General features: G+C 79.8%; 1 protein-coding gene across 1 annotated transcript in view; it reads right to left on the reverse strand.

The window, feature by feature from the left end:
- Positions 1-15,897, reverse strand: part of LOC138065123 (autophagy-related protein 2 homolog A-like) — a 34,148-nt gene that overhangs the window by 15,986 nt on the left and 2,265 nt on the right. The window contains exons 2-9 of the mRNA XM_068929314.1: positions 12,272-12,428; positions 9,384-9,500; positions 8,500-8,602; positions 7,449-7,557; positions 6,362-6,457; positions 5,193-5,289; positions 3,068-3,106; positions 2,510-2,696 (exon numbers count right to left, since the gene is read on the reverse strand). Coding sequence (XP_068785415.1) covers positions 2,510-2,696; positions 3,068-3,106; positions 5,193-5,289; positions 6,362-6,457; positions 7,449-7,557; positions 8,500-8,602; positions 9,384-9,500; positions 12,272-12,428 — 905 coding nt within the window. The remainder of the gene's footprint in view (positions 1-2,509; positions 2,697-3,067; positions 3,107-5,192; positions 5,290-6,361; positions 6,458-7,448; positions 7,558-8,499; positions 8,603-9,383; positions 9,501-12,271; positions 12,429-15,897) is intronic.

Genomic DNA, 15,897 nt, shown 5'->3' on the forward strand with positions numbered 1-15,897 from the left:
CCGCCGCCCCCGCCAGCAGCCTGCGCACGGCACCGCACGCGGGTCACACGCCACCGCACGCGTGTCACCGCCGCCCCCGCCAGCAGCCTGCGCACGGCACCGCACGCGGGTCACACGCCAGCGCACGTGTGTCACACCGCCGCCCCCGCCAGCAGCCTGCGCACGGCACCGCACGCGGGTCACACGCCAGCGCACGTGTGTCACACCGCCGCCCCCGCCAGCAGCCTGCGCACGGCACCGCACGCGTGTCACACGCCAGCGCACGTGTGTCACACCGCCGCCCCCGCCAGCAGCCTGCGCACGGCACCGCACGCGGGTCACACGCCACCGCCAGCAGCCTGCGCACGCCAGCGCATGCGTGTCACCGCCAGGCACGCGTGTCACCACCACCCACCGCACGCGTGTCACACCGCCGCCCCCGCCAGCAGCCTGCGCACGGCACCGCACGCGGGTCACACGCCACCGCACGCGTGTCACACCGCCGCCGCCCCCGCCAGCAGCCTGCGCACGGCACCGCACACGGGTCACACGCCACCGCACGCGTGTCACCGCCGCCGCCCCCGCCAGCAGCCTGCGCACGGCACCGCACGCGGGTCACACGCCACCGCACGTGTGTCACCGCCGCCGCCCCCGCCAGCAGCCTGCGCACGGCACCGCACGCGGGTCACACGCCACCGCACGCGTGTCACCGCCGCCGCCCCCGCCAGCAGCCTGCGCACGGCACCGCACGCGGGTCACACGCCACCGCACGTGTGTCACCGCCGCCGCCCCCGCCAGCAGCCTGCGCACGGCACCGCACGCGGGTCACACGCCACCGCACGTGTGTCACCGCCGCCGCCCCCGCCAGCAGCCTGCGCACGGCACCGCACACGGGTCACACGCCACCGCACGCGTGTCACCGCCGCCGCCCCCGCCAGCAGCCTGCGCACGGCACCGCACGCGGGTCACACGCCACCGCACGTGTGTCACACCGCCACCGCACACGGGTCACACGCCACCGCACGCGTCTCACCGCCGCCCCCGCCAGCAGCCTGCGCACGGCACCACACGCGTGTCACCGCCGGGCACGCGGGTCACCACCACCCACCGCACGCGTGTCACACCGCCGCCGCCCCCGCCAGCAGCCTGCGCACGGCACCGCACGCGGGTCACACGCCACCGCACGCGGGTCACACCGCCGCCGCCCCCGCCAGCAGCCTGCGCACGGCACCGCACGCGGGTCATACGCCGCCGCACGCGTGTCACACCGCCACCGCACGCGTGTCACACCGCCGCCGCCCCCGCCAGCAGCCTGCGCACGCCACCGCACGCGGGTCACACGCCACCGCACGCGGGTCACCGCCGCCCCCGCCAGCAGCCTGCGCACGCCACCGCACGCGGGTCACACGCCACCGCACGCGGGTCACCGCCGCGCACCGCACGCGGGTCACACCGCCGCCCCCGCCAGCAGCCTGCGCACGCCACCGCACGCGGGTCACACCGCCACCGCACGCAGGTCACCGCGCGTCACATGCCCACCACACGCAGATTACACCGCCGCGCACGCGGTCACCACTGTGCACGCAGGTCATGCCCACCGCACGCCCACCGCACGCGGGTCACCGCTGCGCACGCGTGTCACCATGGCACACGCCCACTGCACGCGTGGTGCCCCGGCGCACGCCCACGGCACACGTGTCACGCCCACGGCCACGGCACGCGTGTCACGCCCACAGCACACGCCAATGTCACGCATGTCACACCCACGGCACACGTGGCACCCCAGTACATGCCAACAGCATGCATACCACACGCCAAGGGCACATATGTCGTGTGTTACACGCCAAGGGGACACGGGTCACACGTCACACACGAACAGCACGGGCATCCCACACCAACCGCGTGTGTCACGTGGCACACGCCAACGGCATGCATGCCACACGTCACACACCCACGGCACCTGTGTCACCAACCGCGTGCGTCACTCGTCACACGCCAAGGGCACGCATGTCACATATCGCTCGACAACAGCATGTATGTCACACAGCAATGGCACGTGTCACGTGATACACGGCAAAGCCACGCTTGCTACGTGTCACGCGCCAACGCTGCGTGTGTCACGTGTCACATGCCAACAGCAAGCGGGTCACGTACCCACGCCAGATGCGTCATGCGGCACGCTCCAAGGGCACGCGTGTCACGTGTCACTCGCCAGCAGCAGGCGCCTCACACGCCAAGGGCACGCGTGTCACGTAGCGCTCGCCAGCAGCAGGCGCCTCACACGCCAAGGGCACGCGTGTCGGGGGGCGCGCGCCAGCAGCAGGTGCCTCACACGCCGAGGGCACGCGTGTCACGTGTCGCGCGCCAGCAGCAGGCGCCTCACACGCCAAGGGCACGCGTGTCACGTAGCGCTCGCCAGCAGCAGGCGCCTCACACGCCAAGGGCACGCGTGTCACGTAGCGCTCGCCAGCAGCAGGCGCCTCACACGCCGAGGACACGCGGGTCGGGGGCGCGCGCCCAGGGCACTCACCGCAGGTGGGGCAGGGGCAGGGCGCGCTCCCAGGCGGGGGGGGGGGCCTCGGGGCGCCCCCCCAGGCGGGCGAAGAAGCGGCGGGCCAGGGCGGCCGGGGGGGCCGGGGGGGGGCCGGGCCCCTCGTGGGGCACCGCCAGCGCCGCCCCCCCCAGCGCCAGCCGCAGCCGCGGGGCCGGCGCCCGGCCTGCCCCACGGCGGGGGGGGGAGGGGGGCGGTTAGGGGGCCCAGGCGTCCGGGCTCCGCAGCTTCTCCTCCTCCCCCCCTCCCACCCCCCCCAGAAAGGGGCCCAGGTGTCTGGGTGCCCCCCACCACCACCACCCAGGTGTCCCAGTGCCCCCCTCCGTGGGCCCAGGCGTCCCGGTGCCCCCCCCCCTCCATGGGCCCAGGTGTCCCGGTGCCCCCCCCCCACAACCCCCAGGGGCCCAGGCGTCCCGGTGACCCCCCCCCACAACCCCCAGGGGCCCAGGCGTCCCGGTGACCCCCCCCCACAACCCCCAGGGGCCAGGGTGTCCCAGTGCCCCCCCCCACCGAGGGGCCCAGGCGTCCGGGACTCACCGGAGGGGCGGGGGCGCCAGGCGAGCAGGGGGGGCTGTCCTGCGGGGGGGGGGGTCAGCGGTGACGGGAGCTGGGAGCACCCGCGGGGGCCCCAGGGCCCCCCCCCGTTACCCCCTCCTGCCCCCCCAGCCCCCCACGTGATCCCCCAGCCCCATTTTTACTCCTCCTCTGCCCTCTCCCCCCCCTTTACCCCCCCAGCCCCATTTTTGCCCCCCCGGCCCCCATCTGCCCCCCCCCCATTTTTGCCCCCCCCGGCAGCTGCCCTCACCGGGGGCTGCGGGGGGGTCCCGGGGGGTCACTGCTGCTGCTGGACCCCGTCATGGAGTAGAAGAGCTCTGGGGGGGGGGGACGGGGGTGTGAGGGGGGGTCTGCCCCCCAACTGCCCCCTTGCCCCCCGACTGCCCCTAGCACCCCCTACCGGCCCCCAACTGCCCCCCCACTGCCCCCACCACCCCTGACTGCCCCCCAGCTGCCCCCCGGCACCCCCAACAGCCCCCCAGCTGCCCCCCACTGCCCCCCAGCACCCCCCAGCTGCCCCCCACTGCCCCCACCACCCCTGACTGCCCCCCAGCTGCCCCCCAGCACTCCCCACTGCCCCCCCACTGCCCCCAGCACCCCCCAACAGCCCCCCAGCACCCCCCAACTGCCCCCCACTGCCCCCCCACTGCCCCCACCACCCCTGACTGCCCCCCAGCTGCCCCCCAGCACTCCCCACTGCCCCCCCACTGCCCCCAGCACCCCCCAACAGCCCCCCAGCGCCCCCCCACTGCCCCCACCACCCCTGACTGCCCCCCGGCTGCCCCCCAGCACTCCCCACTGCCCCCCCACTGCCCCCAGCACCCCCCAACAGCCCCCCCAGCTGCCCCCCAGCACCCCCCAACTGCCTCCCCACTGCCCCCCAGCACTCCCCACTGCCCCCCCACTGCCCCAGCACCCCCCAACTGCCCCCCCAGCTGCCCCCAGCACCTCCCAACTGCCCCCCAGCTGCCCCCAGCACCCCCAACTGCCCCCAGCACCCCCGACCGCCCCCCGGCACCCCCCAGCTGCCCCCCATTGCCCCCCGGGCCCTGCCCCGCTCACCGGGGGGGCCGGGGGGGGCGGCGCCGGGCCCCCCCCCCGCAGGCGGCTGGCTCAGCTCCCGCTCGATGAGCCGCAGGTCGTGGGCCGTCAGCGGGCGGCTCCGGCTCCGGCTCCCCCCGGCTCCCGCTCCGGCTGCCCCCCTGCCCCCCCCCCCGGCACCGCTCAGGGGCCCAGGCGTCCGGGGGGGGCACCCGCCCCCCAAGGAACCCACCCATCCGGGGCACCCACCCATCCGGGCCCAGGCGTCCGTCCGGGGGGGGCACCCGCCCCCCAAGGAACCCACCCATCCGGGGCACCCACCCATCCGGGGCCCAGGCGTCCGGGGCGGCACCCGCCCCCCAAGGAACCCACCCATCCGGGGCACCTACCCATCTGGGGCCCAGGCGTCCAGGGGGGGCACCCGCCCCCCAAGGAACCCACCCATCCGGGGCACCCACCCATCTGGGGACCCAGGCGTCCGGGGGGGGCACCCGCCCCCCAAGGAACCCACCCATCCGGGGCACCCACCCATCCGGGGCCCAGGCATCCAGGGGGGGCACCCATCCCCCAAGGAACCCACCATCCGGGGCACCCACCCATCTGGGGCCCAGGCGTCCAGGGGGGGCACCCGCCCCCCAAGGAACCCACCCATCCGGGGCACCCACCCATCTGGGGGCCCAGGCGTCTGGGGGGGGGCACCCATCCCCCAAGGAACCCACCCATCCGGGGCACCCACCCATCCGGGGCCCAGGCGTCCGGGGGGGGCACCCATCCCCCAAGGAACCCACCCATCCGGGGCACCCACCCATCCGGGGTCCCTGGCGTCCGGGGGCGGAGAACCCACCCATCCGGGGCCCAGGCATCCGGGGGGGGGGCACCCATCCCCCAAGGAACCACCCATCCGGGGCACCCACCCATCCAGGGCCCAGGCATCCAGGGTGGGGGCACCCGTCCCCCATGGAACCCACCCATCCAGGGCACCCACCCATCCGGGGCCCAGCCCAGGCGTCCGGGAGGGCACCCACCAACCCCCGAGGGACCCAGGCGTCCGGGGGGGGTCACTCACCGGGGGGGGCGAAGGCGCCCAGCAGCCCCCGCAGGGCGCCCAGCTGGGCCGGGGGCAGCAGCAGCAGCAGGGCCCCCACCTGCCCCTCCAGCTCCACCTGCCGCCGCGGCACCCGTCAGGCACCGGGGGCACCCGGGGGGCACCCTGACCCCCCCAGGACCCCCCCGGGACCCCCCCGACCCCCCTGGGGCACCCCAGTCCCCCCGGGACCCCCCCAACCCCCCCAGGCCCCACCTGCCCCTCCAGCTCCACCTGCCGCCGCGGCACCCGTCAGGCACCGGGGGGCACCCGGGGGGCACCCTGACCCCCCGGAACCCCCCCGGGACCCCCTGACCCCCCGGGACCCTCCCAGGACCCCCCTGGGGCACCCCAGTCCCCCCGGGACCCCCCCAACCCCCCCAGGCCCCACCTGCCCCTCCAGCTCCACCTGCCGCCGCGGCACCCGTCAGGCACCGGGGGGCACCCGGGGGCACCCTGACCCCCCGGAACCCCCCCGGGACCCCCCGACCCCCCTGGGGCACCCCAGTCCCCCCGGGACCCCCCCAACCCCCCCAGGCCCCACCTGCCCCTCCAGCTCCACCTGCCGCCGGGGCACCCGTCGGGCACCGGGGGGCACCCGGGGGCACCCTGACCCCCCGGAACCCCCCCGGGACCCCCCGACCCCCCTGGGGCACCCCAGTCCCCCGGGACCCCCCCAACCCCCCCAGGCCCCACCTGCCCCTCCAGCTCCACCTGCCGCCGGGGCACCCGTCGGGCACCGGGGGGCACCCGGGGGGCACCCTGACCCCCCGGAACCCCCCCGGGACCCCCCGACCCCCCTGGGGCACCCCAGTCCCCCCGGGACCCCCCAACCCCCCCAGGCCCCACCTGCCCCTCCAGCTCCACCTGCCGCCGGGGCACCCGTCGGGCACCAGGGGGCACCCGGGGGGCACCTTGACCCCCCCGGGACCCCCCCAGGACCCCCCGACCCCCCCGGGACCCTCCCAGGGCCCCCCTGGGGCACCCTGACCCCCCTCGGGACCCCCAACCCCCCCCCCAGACCCCCCAGGCCCCACCTGCTCCTCCAGCTCCACCTGCTGCCAGGGCACCCGTCGGGCACCAGGGGGCACCCGGGGGGCACCCTGACCCCCCCAGGGACCCCCCCGACCCCCCCAGGCCCCCCCCCGTACCTGGGCCCCGGCGGGGGCCTGGCCGGGCGTCAGGCGCAGGAGGAGCTCGGCGGGGCCGGGACAGGCGCCCAGCTGCACGGCGGGGGGCGCCGGGCCCTGCGGGGACACCGTGACGCGGGGACGGGGACACCGGGGGGGGGGACGGGGTGACGCGGGGGGGGGACGAGAGGGACACAGCGCAGAGGGAGGTGCTGGGTGACAAAGGACAGGGCGACGGGTGACACGGGGTGGGGTGACGGGGGGGACGGGGACACGGGGGGGGACAGGGTGACACGGTGACACAGGAAGGAGGGAGCAGGTGACGGGGTGACACCGGGACGCGGTGACGTGGGAATAGGCGGTCGCAGTGACACGATGACATGGGGGACATCTGCAGGGGCCTGGGGGGGGCAGTGTGGGTGGGGGGCACCCTTAGGGGGGTCACCCCGGGGTGCTGGGGGGGCAGTGCGGGGGGGGACAGTGGGGGGGCACCCCGGGGGGGCAGTGTGAGTGGGGGTCACCCCAGGGTGCTGGGGGGGGCATGCGGGTAGTGGGGGGCACCCCGGGATGCTGAGGGGGGGCACCACGGGTGGGCAACACCACGGGGGGGTTACCATGGGGTGCTGGGAGGGGCGTAATGTGGGTGGGGGGCACCCCGGGGTGCTGGGGGGGGTCACCATGGGTGGGGGGCACCCCGGGGGGGGGCACCGTGGGGTGCTGGAGGGGGTTGTAGTGTGGGTGGGGGACACCCCGGGGGGGTCACCGTGGGGTACTGGGGGGGCATAGTGTGGGTGGGGGGCACCCAGGGGTGCTGGGGGGTCACGAAGGGTGGGCGACACCCGGGGGGGGTTACCGTGGGGTGCTGGGGGGGCACTGCGGGTGGGGGGCACCCCGGGGGGAGTCCCCATGAGGTGCTGGGGGGGCGTAGTGTGGGTGGGGGGCACCCCAGGGTGCGGGGGGGGCTCCTCACAGGTGGGGGGCACCGCGGGGGGGGGTCACCATGGGGTGCTGGGGGGGGCACAGTGCAGGTGGGGGGCACCCCGGGGTGCTGTGGGGGGCACTGCGGGTGGGGGGCACCCCGGGGTGCCACCGGGGGGGGGTCACTCACCGCGGGGGGGGGCAGGGGGCAGCAGAAGAGCTGCAGGTCGCTGAAGCGCAGCAGCTTGTGCAGCGCCGGGGGGGGCGCCGGGGCCCCCCCAGCCTCGCCGTACTCCAGCCTGCGGCCCCCGGACGCCTGGGTCCCCCGGACGCCTGGGCCCCCCCCGCGCCCCCCCCCCGGCCGCCTGGGTCCCCCGGGACGCCTGGGCCCCCCCCCCACACCCCCCCCGGCCCTCGCCGTACTCCAGCCTGCAGCCCCCGGACGCCTGGGTCCCCCGGATGCCTGGGCCCCCCCCGCGCCCCCACCCCCGGCCGCCTGGGTCCCCCGGACGCCTGGGGCCCCCCCCACACCCCCCCCGGCCTCGCCGTACTCCAGCCTGCAGCCCCCGGACGCCTGGGTCCCCCGGATGCCTGGGCCCCCCCCGCGCCCCCACCCCCGGGCCGCCTGGGTCCCCCGGACGCCTGGGCCCCCCCCCACGCCCCCCCGGCCTCGCCGTACTCCAGCCTGCAGCCCCCGGACACCTGGGCCCCCCCCGCGGCCCCCCCCCCCCCCGGCCTCGCCGTACTCCAGCCTGCGGCCCCCGGACGCCTGGGTCCCCCGGATGCCTGGGCCCCCCCCCGCGCCCCCACCCCCGGCCACCTGGGCCCCCCGGACGCCTGGGCCCCCCCCCGCACCCCCCCGCCCGGCCGCCTGGGTCCCCCAGACGCCTGGGCCCCCCCCCCCGCGCCCCCCGCCCGGCCGCCTGGGCCCCCCCCCGCTCCCCCCCGCCCGGCCGCCTGGGTCCCCCGGCCGCCTGGGCCCCCCCCCGCTCCCCCCCGCCCGGCCGCCTGGGCCCCCCCCCACGCCCCCCCCGGCCTCGCCGTACTCCAGCCTGCGGCCCCCGGCCGCCTGGGCCCCCCCCGCGCCCCCCCCGGCCGCCTGGGCCCCCCCCGTGCCCCTCCCCCTGGCCGCCTGGGCCCCCCGCTCCCCCCCGCCCGGCCGCCTGGGACCCCCGGACGCCTGGGCCCCCCGCCGCCCGGCCGCCTGGCCCCCCCCCCCGCCCAGCCCCCCGGCCCCCCACCTGGGCAGGTGCAGCTCGAGGGCGGCGCCGGGGGGACCCTCCCCCGGGGGGGGCTCCAGCCGCAGCACCGTGTCCACCAGCGTCACCCGCACTCGCCGCACCACTGCGGGGGGGGGGTTCAGGGCACCCTTGGGAGCACCCGACACCCCCCCCCCCCACGGGCACGGGGCTCACGTCACCTCCCGGGCACCCGGGTCCCCTCCCGGACACCTGGCCCCTCCCGGACGCCTGGGCCCCCCCCCGACACCCCCACGCTCCCGGATGCCCAGGCCCTTCCATGGCCCCCTCCCGGACACCTGAGCCCCCCCCGGATGCCTGGGCCCCTCCCGGACACCTGGGCCCCCCCCCGACACCCCCACGCTCCCGGATGCCCAGGCCCTTCCATGGTCCCTTCCTGGACGCCTGGGCCCCTCCCGGACGCCTGGGCCCCTCCACGGTCCCCTCCCGGACACCTGGGTCCCCCAGGACACCCCCACACTCCCCGGACACCTGGGCCCCCCCGACACCCCCACGTCCCCCGGACGCCTGGACCCCTCCACGTGCCCCTCCCGGACGCCTGGGCCCCCCCGACGCCCCCCATGGTCCCTGGACGCCTGGGCCCCTCCATGGGCCCCTCCTGGACGCCTGGGCCCCCCCGACACCCCCATGGTCCCCGGACGCCTGGGCCCCTCCACGGTCCCCTCCCAGACGCCTGGGCCCCCCCGACGCCCCCCATGGTCCCCGGACGCCTGGGCCCCTCCCGACCCCCCTGGGCACCTGGGTCCCCTCTGCCCCCCCCCAGTTCCCCCCGGACGCCTGGGTCCCCCCCGACCCCCCCCGGTCCCCGGACGCCTGGGCCCCTCCCGACCCCCCCCCCGGACGCCTGGGCCCCGCGGCCGGCGCACCTGAGTCGATGGCGACGGCGACGGCCTCGAGGCCCTCGAGGGGGGGCAGGGGCGGGGGGGGCGGCGCCCCCCCACCCTCGGCCGCCCCCGCCGGGCTGCCGGGCCGCCCCGGGGAGCCTGCCGGCACGGCACACGCCTCGACACGCGCCCACACGCCTCCACACGCCCCGACACGCCCCCACTGCGCCCCCCGGGAGCCTGCCGGCACGGCACACGCCTCGACACGCGCCCACACGCCTCCACACGCCCCGACACGCCCCCACTGCGCCCCCCGGGGAGCCTGCCGGCACGGCACACGCCTCCACACGCGCCCACACGCCTCCACACGCCTCGACACGCCCCCACTGCGCCCCCCGGGGAGCCTGCCGGCACGGCACACGCCTCCACACGCGCCCCACACGCCTCCCACGCCCCCACTGCGCCCCCACTGCGCCCCCCGGGGAGCCTGCCGGCACGGCACACGCCTCGACACGCGCCCACACGCCTCCACACGCCCCCGCTGCGCCCCCCGGGGAGCCTGCCGGCACGGCACACGCCTCCACACGCGCCCACACGCCTCCACACGCCCCCACACGCCCCCACTGCGCCCCCCGGGGAGCCTGCCGGCACGGCACACGCCTCGACACGCGCCCACACGCCTCCACACGCCCCCGCTGCGCCCCCCGGGGAGCCTGCCGGCACGGCACACGCCTCCACACGCGCCCACACGCCTCCACACGCCCCCGCTGCGCCCCCGGGGAGCCTGCCGGCACGGCACACGCCTCCACACGCGCCCACACGCCTCCACACGCCCCCACACGCCCCCACTGCGCCCCCCGGGGAGCCTGCCGGCACGGCACACGCCTCCACACGCGCCCACACGCCTCCACACGCCCCCACACGCCCCCACTGCGCCCCCCGGGGAGCCTGCCGGCACGGCACACGCCTCGACACGCGCCCACACGCCTCCACACGCCCCGACACGCCCCCACTGCGCCCCCCGGGGAGCCTGCCGGCACGGCACACGCCTCCACACGCGCCCCACACGCCTCCACACGCCCCGACACGCCCCCACTGCGCCCCCCGGGGAGCCTGCCGGCACGGCACACGCCTCCACACGCGCCCACCACGCCTCCACACGCCTCGACACGCCCCCACTGCGCCCCCCGGGGAGCCTGCCGGCACGGCACACGCCTCCACACGCGCCCACACGCCTCCACACGCCCCCACACGCCCCCCACTGCGCCCCCCGGGGAGCCTGCCGGCACGGCACACGCCTCCACACGCGCCCACACGCGCCCACACGCCCCCACACGCCCCCGCTGCGCCCCCCGGGGAGCCTGCCGGCACGGCACACGCCTCCACACGCGCCCACACGCCTCCACACGCCCCCACACGCCCCCACTGCGCCCCCCGGGGAGCCTGCCGGCACGGCACCACGCCTCGACACGCGCCCACCACGCCCCCACACGCTGCACTGACACCTTGACATGCGCCCACACACTCCGACACGCGCCCCCATGCCTCAACACGCCTCCACACACGCCCACATGCCTCAACACGCCTCCACACGCCTCCACATGCCCCCACACATGCCCACATGCCCCGACACGCGCCAGCCCCCCGCGCCCCCGCCGCCCCAGGGACCCTGCCGGCACAGCACACGCCTCCACACGCGCCCACATGCCCCAACCCGCACCCACACACCTCCACACGCCTTGACACGTGCCCACACGCCCCGACACGCTTCAGCCCCCACAGTGCCCCCCGGGACCGCGGGGACGCGAGGATGCAGGACGGGACGGCGGGGACAGCGGGGACACGGGGAAGGACACGGGGACGCGAGAAGAGACAGCCGGGGACACGCGGGGACGTGGGAGGGGACGGCGGGGGGACGCAGGGACACGGGAAGGGACACGGGGAGGTGGGAGGGGACGGCGGGGACACGGGAGGGGACACAGGGAGGTGAGAAGGGGATGGTGGGGGACGCGGGGACACAGGAGGGGACGGCGGGGGTACAGGGACGCGAGAGGGGACACAGGGACATGGGAGGGGACGGGAGGGGACAGCAGGGACACAGGGACGCAGGAGGGGACAGCGGGGACGCGAGAGGGGACACGGGGACACTGGAGGGGACAGCGGAGGGACAGGGTGATGCGAGAGGGGACAGCGGGGACCGGGGACGCAGGAGGGGACAGCGGGGACACAGGAGGGGACGGCGGGGGGACACGGGAGGGGGCAGCAAGGACACGGGGACGTGAGAGGGGACACGGGGACGCGGGAGGGGACGGCGGGGGGACGCGGGGACGTGAGAAGGGATGGTGGGAGCACGCGGGGACACGGGAGGGGACACCGGCACGCGAGAGGGGACACAGGGACGCGGGAGGGGACAGCGGGGGGACACGGGAGGGGACGCGGGAGGGGACGGCGGGGACGTGGAGACATGGGAGGGGACACAGGGAGGCGGGAGGGGACGGTGGGGGGACGCGCAGAGGGGACAGCGAGGACACGGGAGGGGACACGGGGAGGCGGGAGGGGACGGCGGGGGGACGCGGGAGGGGACGGCGGGGGGACACGGGAGGGGACAGGGGGGACGTGGGAGACACGGGAGGGGACACGGGGAGGCGGGAGGGGACGGCGGGGGGACGCGGGAGGGGACGGCGGGGACGTGGAGACACGGGAGGGGACACGGGGAGGCGGGAGGGGACGGCGGGGACGTGGAGACACGGGAGGGGACACGGGGAGGCGGGAGGGGACGGCGGGGACACGGGAGGGGACACCGGTACGCGGAGAGGGGACGGCGGGGGGACGCGCAGAGGGGACGGCGAGGACACGGGAGGGGACACGGGGAGGCGGGAGGGGACGGCGAGCACGCGGGGACGCCGGGGGGGGGGGACGCGGTCACTCACGGGGGCAGGGCCGCAGGGCCAGGCGCAGGCCGGTGACCTCGAGGGCGCAGGGCTCGGTGGCCAGGGCGGCCCAGGGCACGGCCAGCCCCACGGCGCCCACGGCGCCCTCGGCCACCTCCAGCGGGGCCCCGGCCGCCGCCAGCGCCGCGCTCACCGCCTGCGGGGCCCCCCGGCCGTCAGCGGGCCCCGGCGTCCGGGCGCCCCCACCACCACCCCCCCAGCCGGCAGCGGGCCCCGGCGTCCGGGCGCCCCCACCACCACCCCCCGCACCGGCCGGCAGCGGGCCCCGGCGTCCGGGCGCCCCCACCACCACCCCCCACACCAGCCGGCGGCGGGCCCCGGCATCCGGGCGCCCCCCCCCCCACCCCCCGCACCGGCCGGCGGCGGGCCCCGGCGTCCGGGCGCTCCCCCCCCACCCCCCGCACCGGCCGTCAGCGGGCCCCGGCGTCCGGGCGCCCCACCACCACCCCCCGCACCGGCCGGCGGCGGGCCCCGGCGTCCGGGCGCTCCCCCCCCACCACCCCCCCGCACCGGCGGCGGCGGGCCCCGGCGTCCGGGCGCCCCCCCCACCACCCCCCGCACCGGCCGTCAGCGGGCCCCGGCGTCCGGGCGCCCCCCCCCCACCCCCCGCACCGGCCCGGCAGCGGGCCCCGGCGTCCGGGCGGCCCCCACCCCCCACACCGGCCGGCAGCGGGCCCCGGCGTCCGGGCGGCCCCCACCCCCCACACCGGCCGGCAGCGGGCCCCGGCGTCCGGGCGCCCCCACCACCACCCCCCCGGCCGTCAGCGGGCCCCGGCGTCCGGGCGCCCCACCACCACCCCCCGCACCAGCCGTCAGCGGGCCCCGGCGTCCGGGCGCCCCACCACCACCCCCCACACCGGCCGGCGGCGGGCCCCGGCGTCCGGGCGCCCCCACCACCACCCCCCGCACCGGCCGGCGGCGGGCCCCGGCGTCCAGGCGCCCCCACCACCCCCGCACCGGCCGGCGGCGGGCCCCGGCGTCCGGGCACCCCCTCCACCACCACCCCCCAGCCGGCAGCGGGCCCGGTGTCCGGGCGTCCCCCCCCCCACCCCCCGCAACGGCCAGCAGCGGGCCCCGGCGTCCGGGCGCCCCCACCACCACCCCCCGCACCGGCCGGCAGCGGGCCCCGGCGTCCGGGCACCCCCTCCACCACCACCCCCCCCAGCCGGCAGCGGGCCCCGGTGTCCGGGCGTCCCCCCCCCCACCCCCCGCAACGGCCAGCAGCGGGCCCCGGCGTCCGGGCGCCCCCACCACCACCCCCCGCACCGGCCGGCAGCGGGCCCCGGTGTCCGGGCGCCCCCCCCCCCAGCCGGCAGCGGGCCCCGGCGTCCGGGCGCCCCCCCGACCACCCGCACCGGCCGGCAGCGGGCCCCGGCGTCCAGGCGCCCCCCCCCCACCCCTCCCCAGCCGGCAGCGGGCCCCGGCGTCCGGGCGCCCCCCCCCCACCCCTCCCCAGCCGGCGGCGGCCCCGGCGTCCGGGCGCTCCCCCCCACCCCCCGCACCGGCCGTCAGCGGGCCCCGGCGTCCGGGCGCCCCCACCACCACCCCCCGCACCGGCCGGCAGCGGGCCCCGGCGTCCGGGCGCCCCCCCCACCCCCCGCACCGGCCGGCAGCGGGCCCCGGCGTCCGGGCGCCCCCCCCCCACCCCCCGCACCGGCCGGCAGCGGGCCCCGGCGTCCGGGCGCCCCCCCCCCACCCCCCGCACCGGCCGTCAGCGGGCCCCGGCGTCCGGGCGCCCCCCCCACCCCCGCACCGGCCGTCAGCGGGCCCCGGCGTCCGGGCGCCCCCCCCACCCCCCGCACCGGCCGGCAGCGGGCCCCGGCGTCCGGGCGCCCCCCCCCCACCCCCGCACCGGCCGGCAGCGGGCCCCGGCGTCCGGGCGCCCCCCCCCCCACCCCCGCACCGGCCGTCAGCGGGCCCCGGCGTCCGGGCGCCCCCCCCACCCCCCGCACCGGCCGTCAGCGGGCCCCGGCGTCCGGGCGCTCCCCCCCCACCCCCCGCACCGGCCGGCGGCGGGCCCCGGCGTCCGGGCGCCCCCCACCACCCCCGCACCGGCCGTCAGCGGGCCCCGGCATCCGGGCGCCCCCCCCCCACCCCCCGCACCGGCCGGCAGCGGGCCCCGGCGTCCGGGCGCCCCCCCCCCCCCCCCCCCGCACCGGCCGTCAGCGGGCCCCGGCGTCCGGGCGCCCCCTCCCCCCGCACGGCCGTCAGCGGGCCCCGGCGTCCGGGCGCCCCCACCACCACCCCCCGCACCGGCCGGCAGCGGGCCCCGGCGTCCGGGCGCCCCCACCACCACCCCCCGCACCGGCCGGCAGCGGGCCCCGGCGTCCGGGCGCCCCCCCGACCACCCGCACCGGCCGGCAGCGGGCCCCGGCGTCCGGGCGCCCCCCCCCCCAGCCGGCAGCGGGCCCCGGCGTCCGGGCGCCCCCCCCCCACCCCCCGCACCGGCCGGCAGCGGGCCCTGGCGTCCGGGCACCCCCACCACCACCCCCCGCACCGGCCATCAGCGGGCCCTGGCGTCCGGGCGCCCCCCCCCCACCCCCCGCACCGGCCGGCAGCGGGCCCCGGCGTCCGGGTGTCCCCCCCCCCCCGCCGGCAGCGGGCCCCGGCGTCCGGGCGCCCCCCCGACCACCCGCACCGGCCGGCAGCGGGCCCCGGTGTCCAGGGGGGCACTTCCTCCTCCACCCCACCCCCCCCCACCTGGGGACCCAGGCATCCGGGCCCTGTCCTCATGCCCCCCCCGCCCCCCAACAGAGCAACTCAGGACACACCCGGACACCTGGGCCCCTCTCACCCACCCAGACACCTGCCCGGACGCCTGGGCCCCTCTCGCCCACCCGGACACCTGCCCGGACGCCTGGGCCCCTCTCGCCCGTCCGGACACCTGGGCCCCTCCCGCCCGCCCAGACACCTGCCCGGACGCCTGGGCCCCTCTCGCCCACCCAGACACCTGCCTGCCCCAAAACCTCTCCTGCCCGCCCCAAAACCTGCCCGGACGCCTGGGCCCCTCTCGCCCACCAAAACACTTGCCCAGACACCTGGGCCCCTCTTGTCACCACATTCTGGCTGCCCGGACACCTGGGCCCCTCTCGCCCGCTCAGACACCTGCCCGGACGCCTGGGCCCCTCTCGCCCGCCCAGACACCTGCCCGGACGCCTGGGCCCCTCTCGCCCGCCCAGACACCTGCCCGGACGCCTGGGCCCCTCCCGCCCGCTCAGACACCTGCCCAGACACCTGCCCGGACACCTGGGCCCCTCCCGCCCGCTCAGACACCTGCCCAGACACCTGCCCGGACACCTGGGCCCCTCCGGCCACCTAGACACCTGCCTGGATGCCTGGGCCCTTCCCGCCCACCCAGACACCTGCCCGGACGCCTGGGCCCCTCCTGCCCACCCAGACACCTGCCCAGACACCTGGGCCCCTCCTGCCCACCCAGACACCTGCCCAGACACCTGGGACCCTCCCGTCACCACATTCTGGCTGCCCGGACGCCTGGGCCCCTCTCGCCCACCAAAACACTTGCCCAGACACCTGGGCCCCTCTTGTCACCACATTCTGGCTGCCCGGACACCTGGGCCCCTCTCGCCCGCTCAGACACCTGCCCG

The sequence above is a fragment of the Struthio camelus genome, unplaced genomic scaffold (genome assembly GCF_040807025.1).
Source record: "Struthio camelus isolate bStrCam1 unplaced genomic scaffold, bStrCam1.hap1 HAP1_SCAFFOLD_180, whole genome shotgun sequence".
In the NCBI taxonomy this organism is placed as follows: Eukaryota; Metazoa; Chordata; class Aves; order Struthioniformes; family Struthionidae; genus Struthio; species Struthio camelus.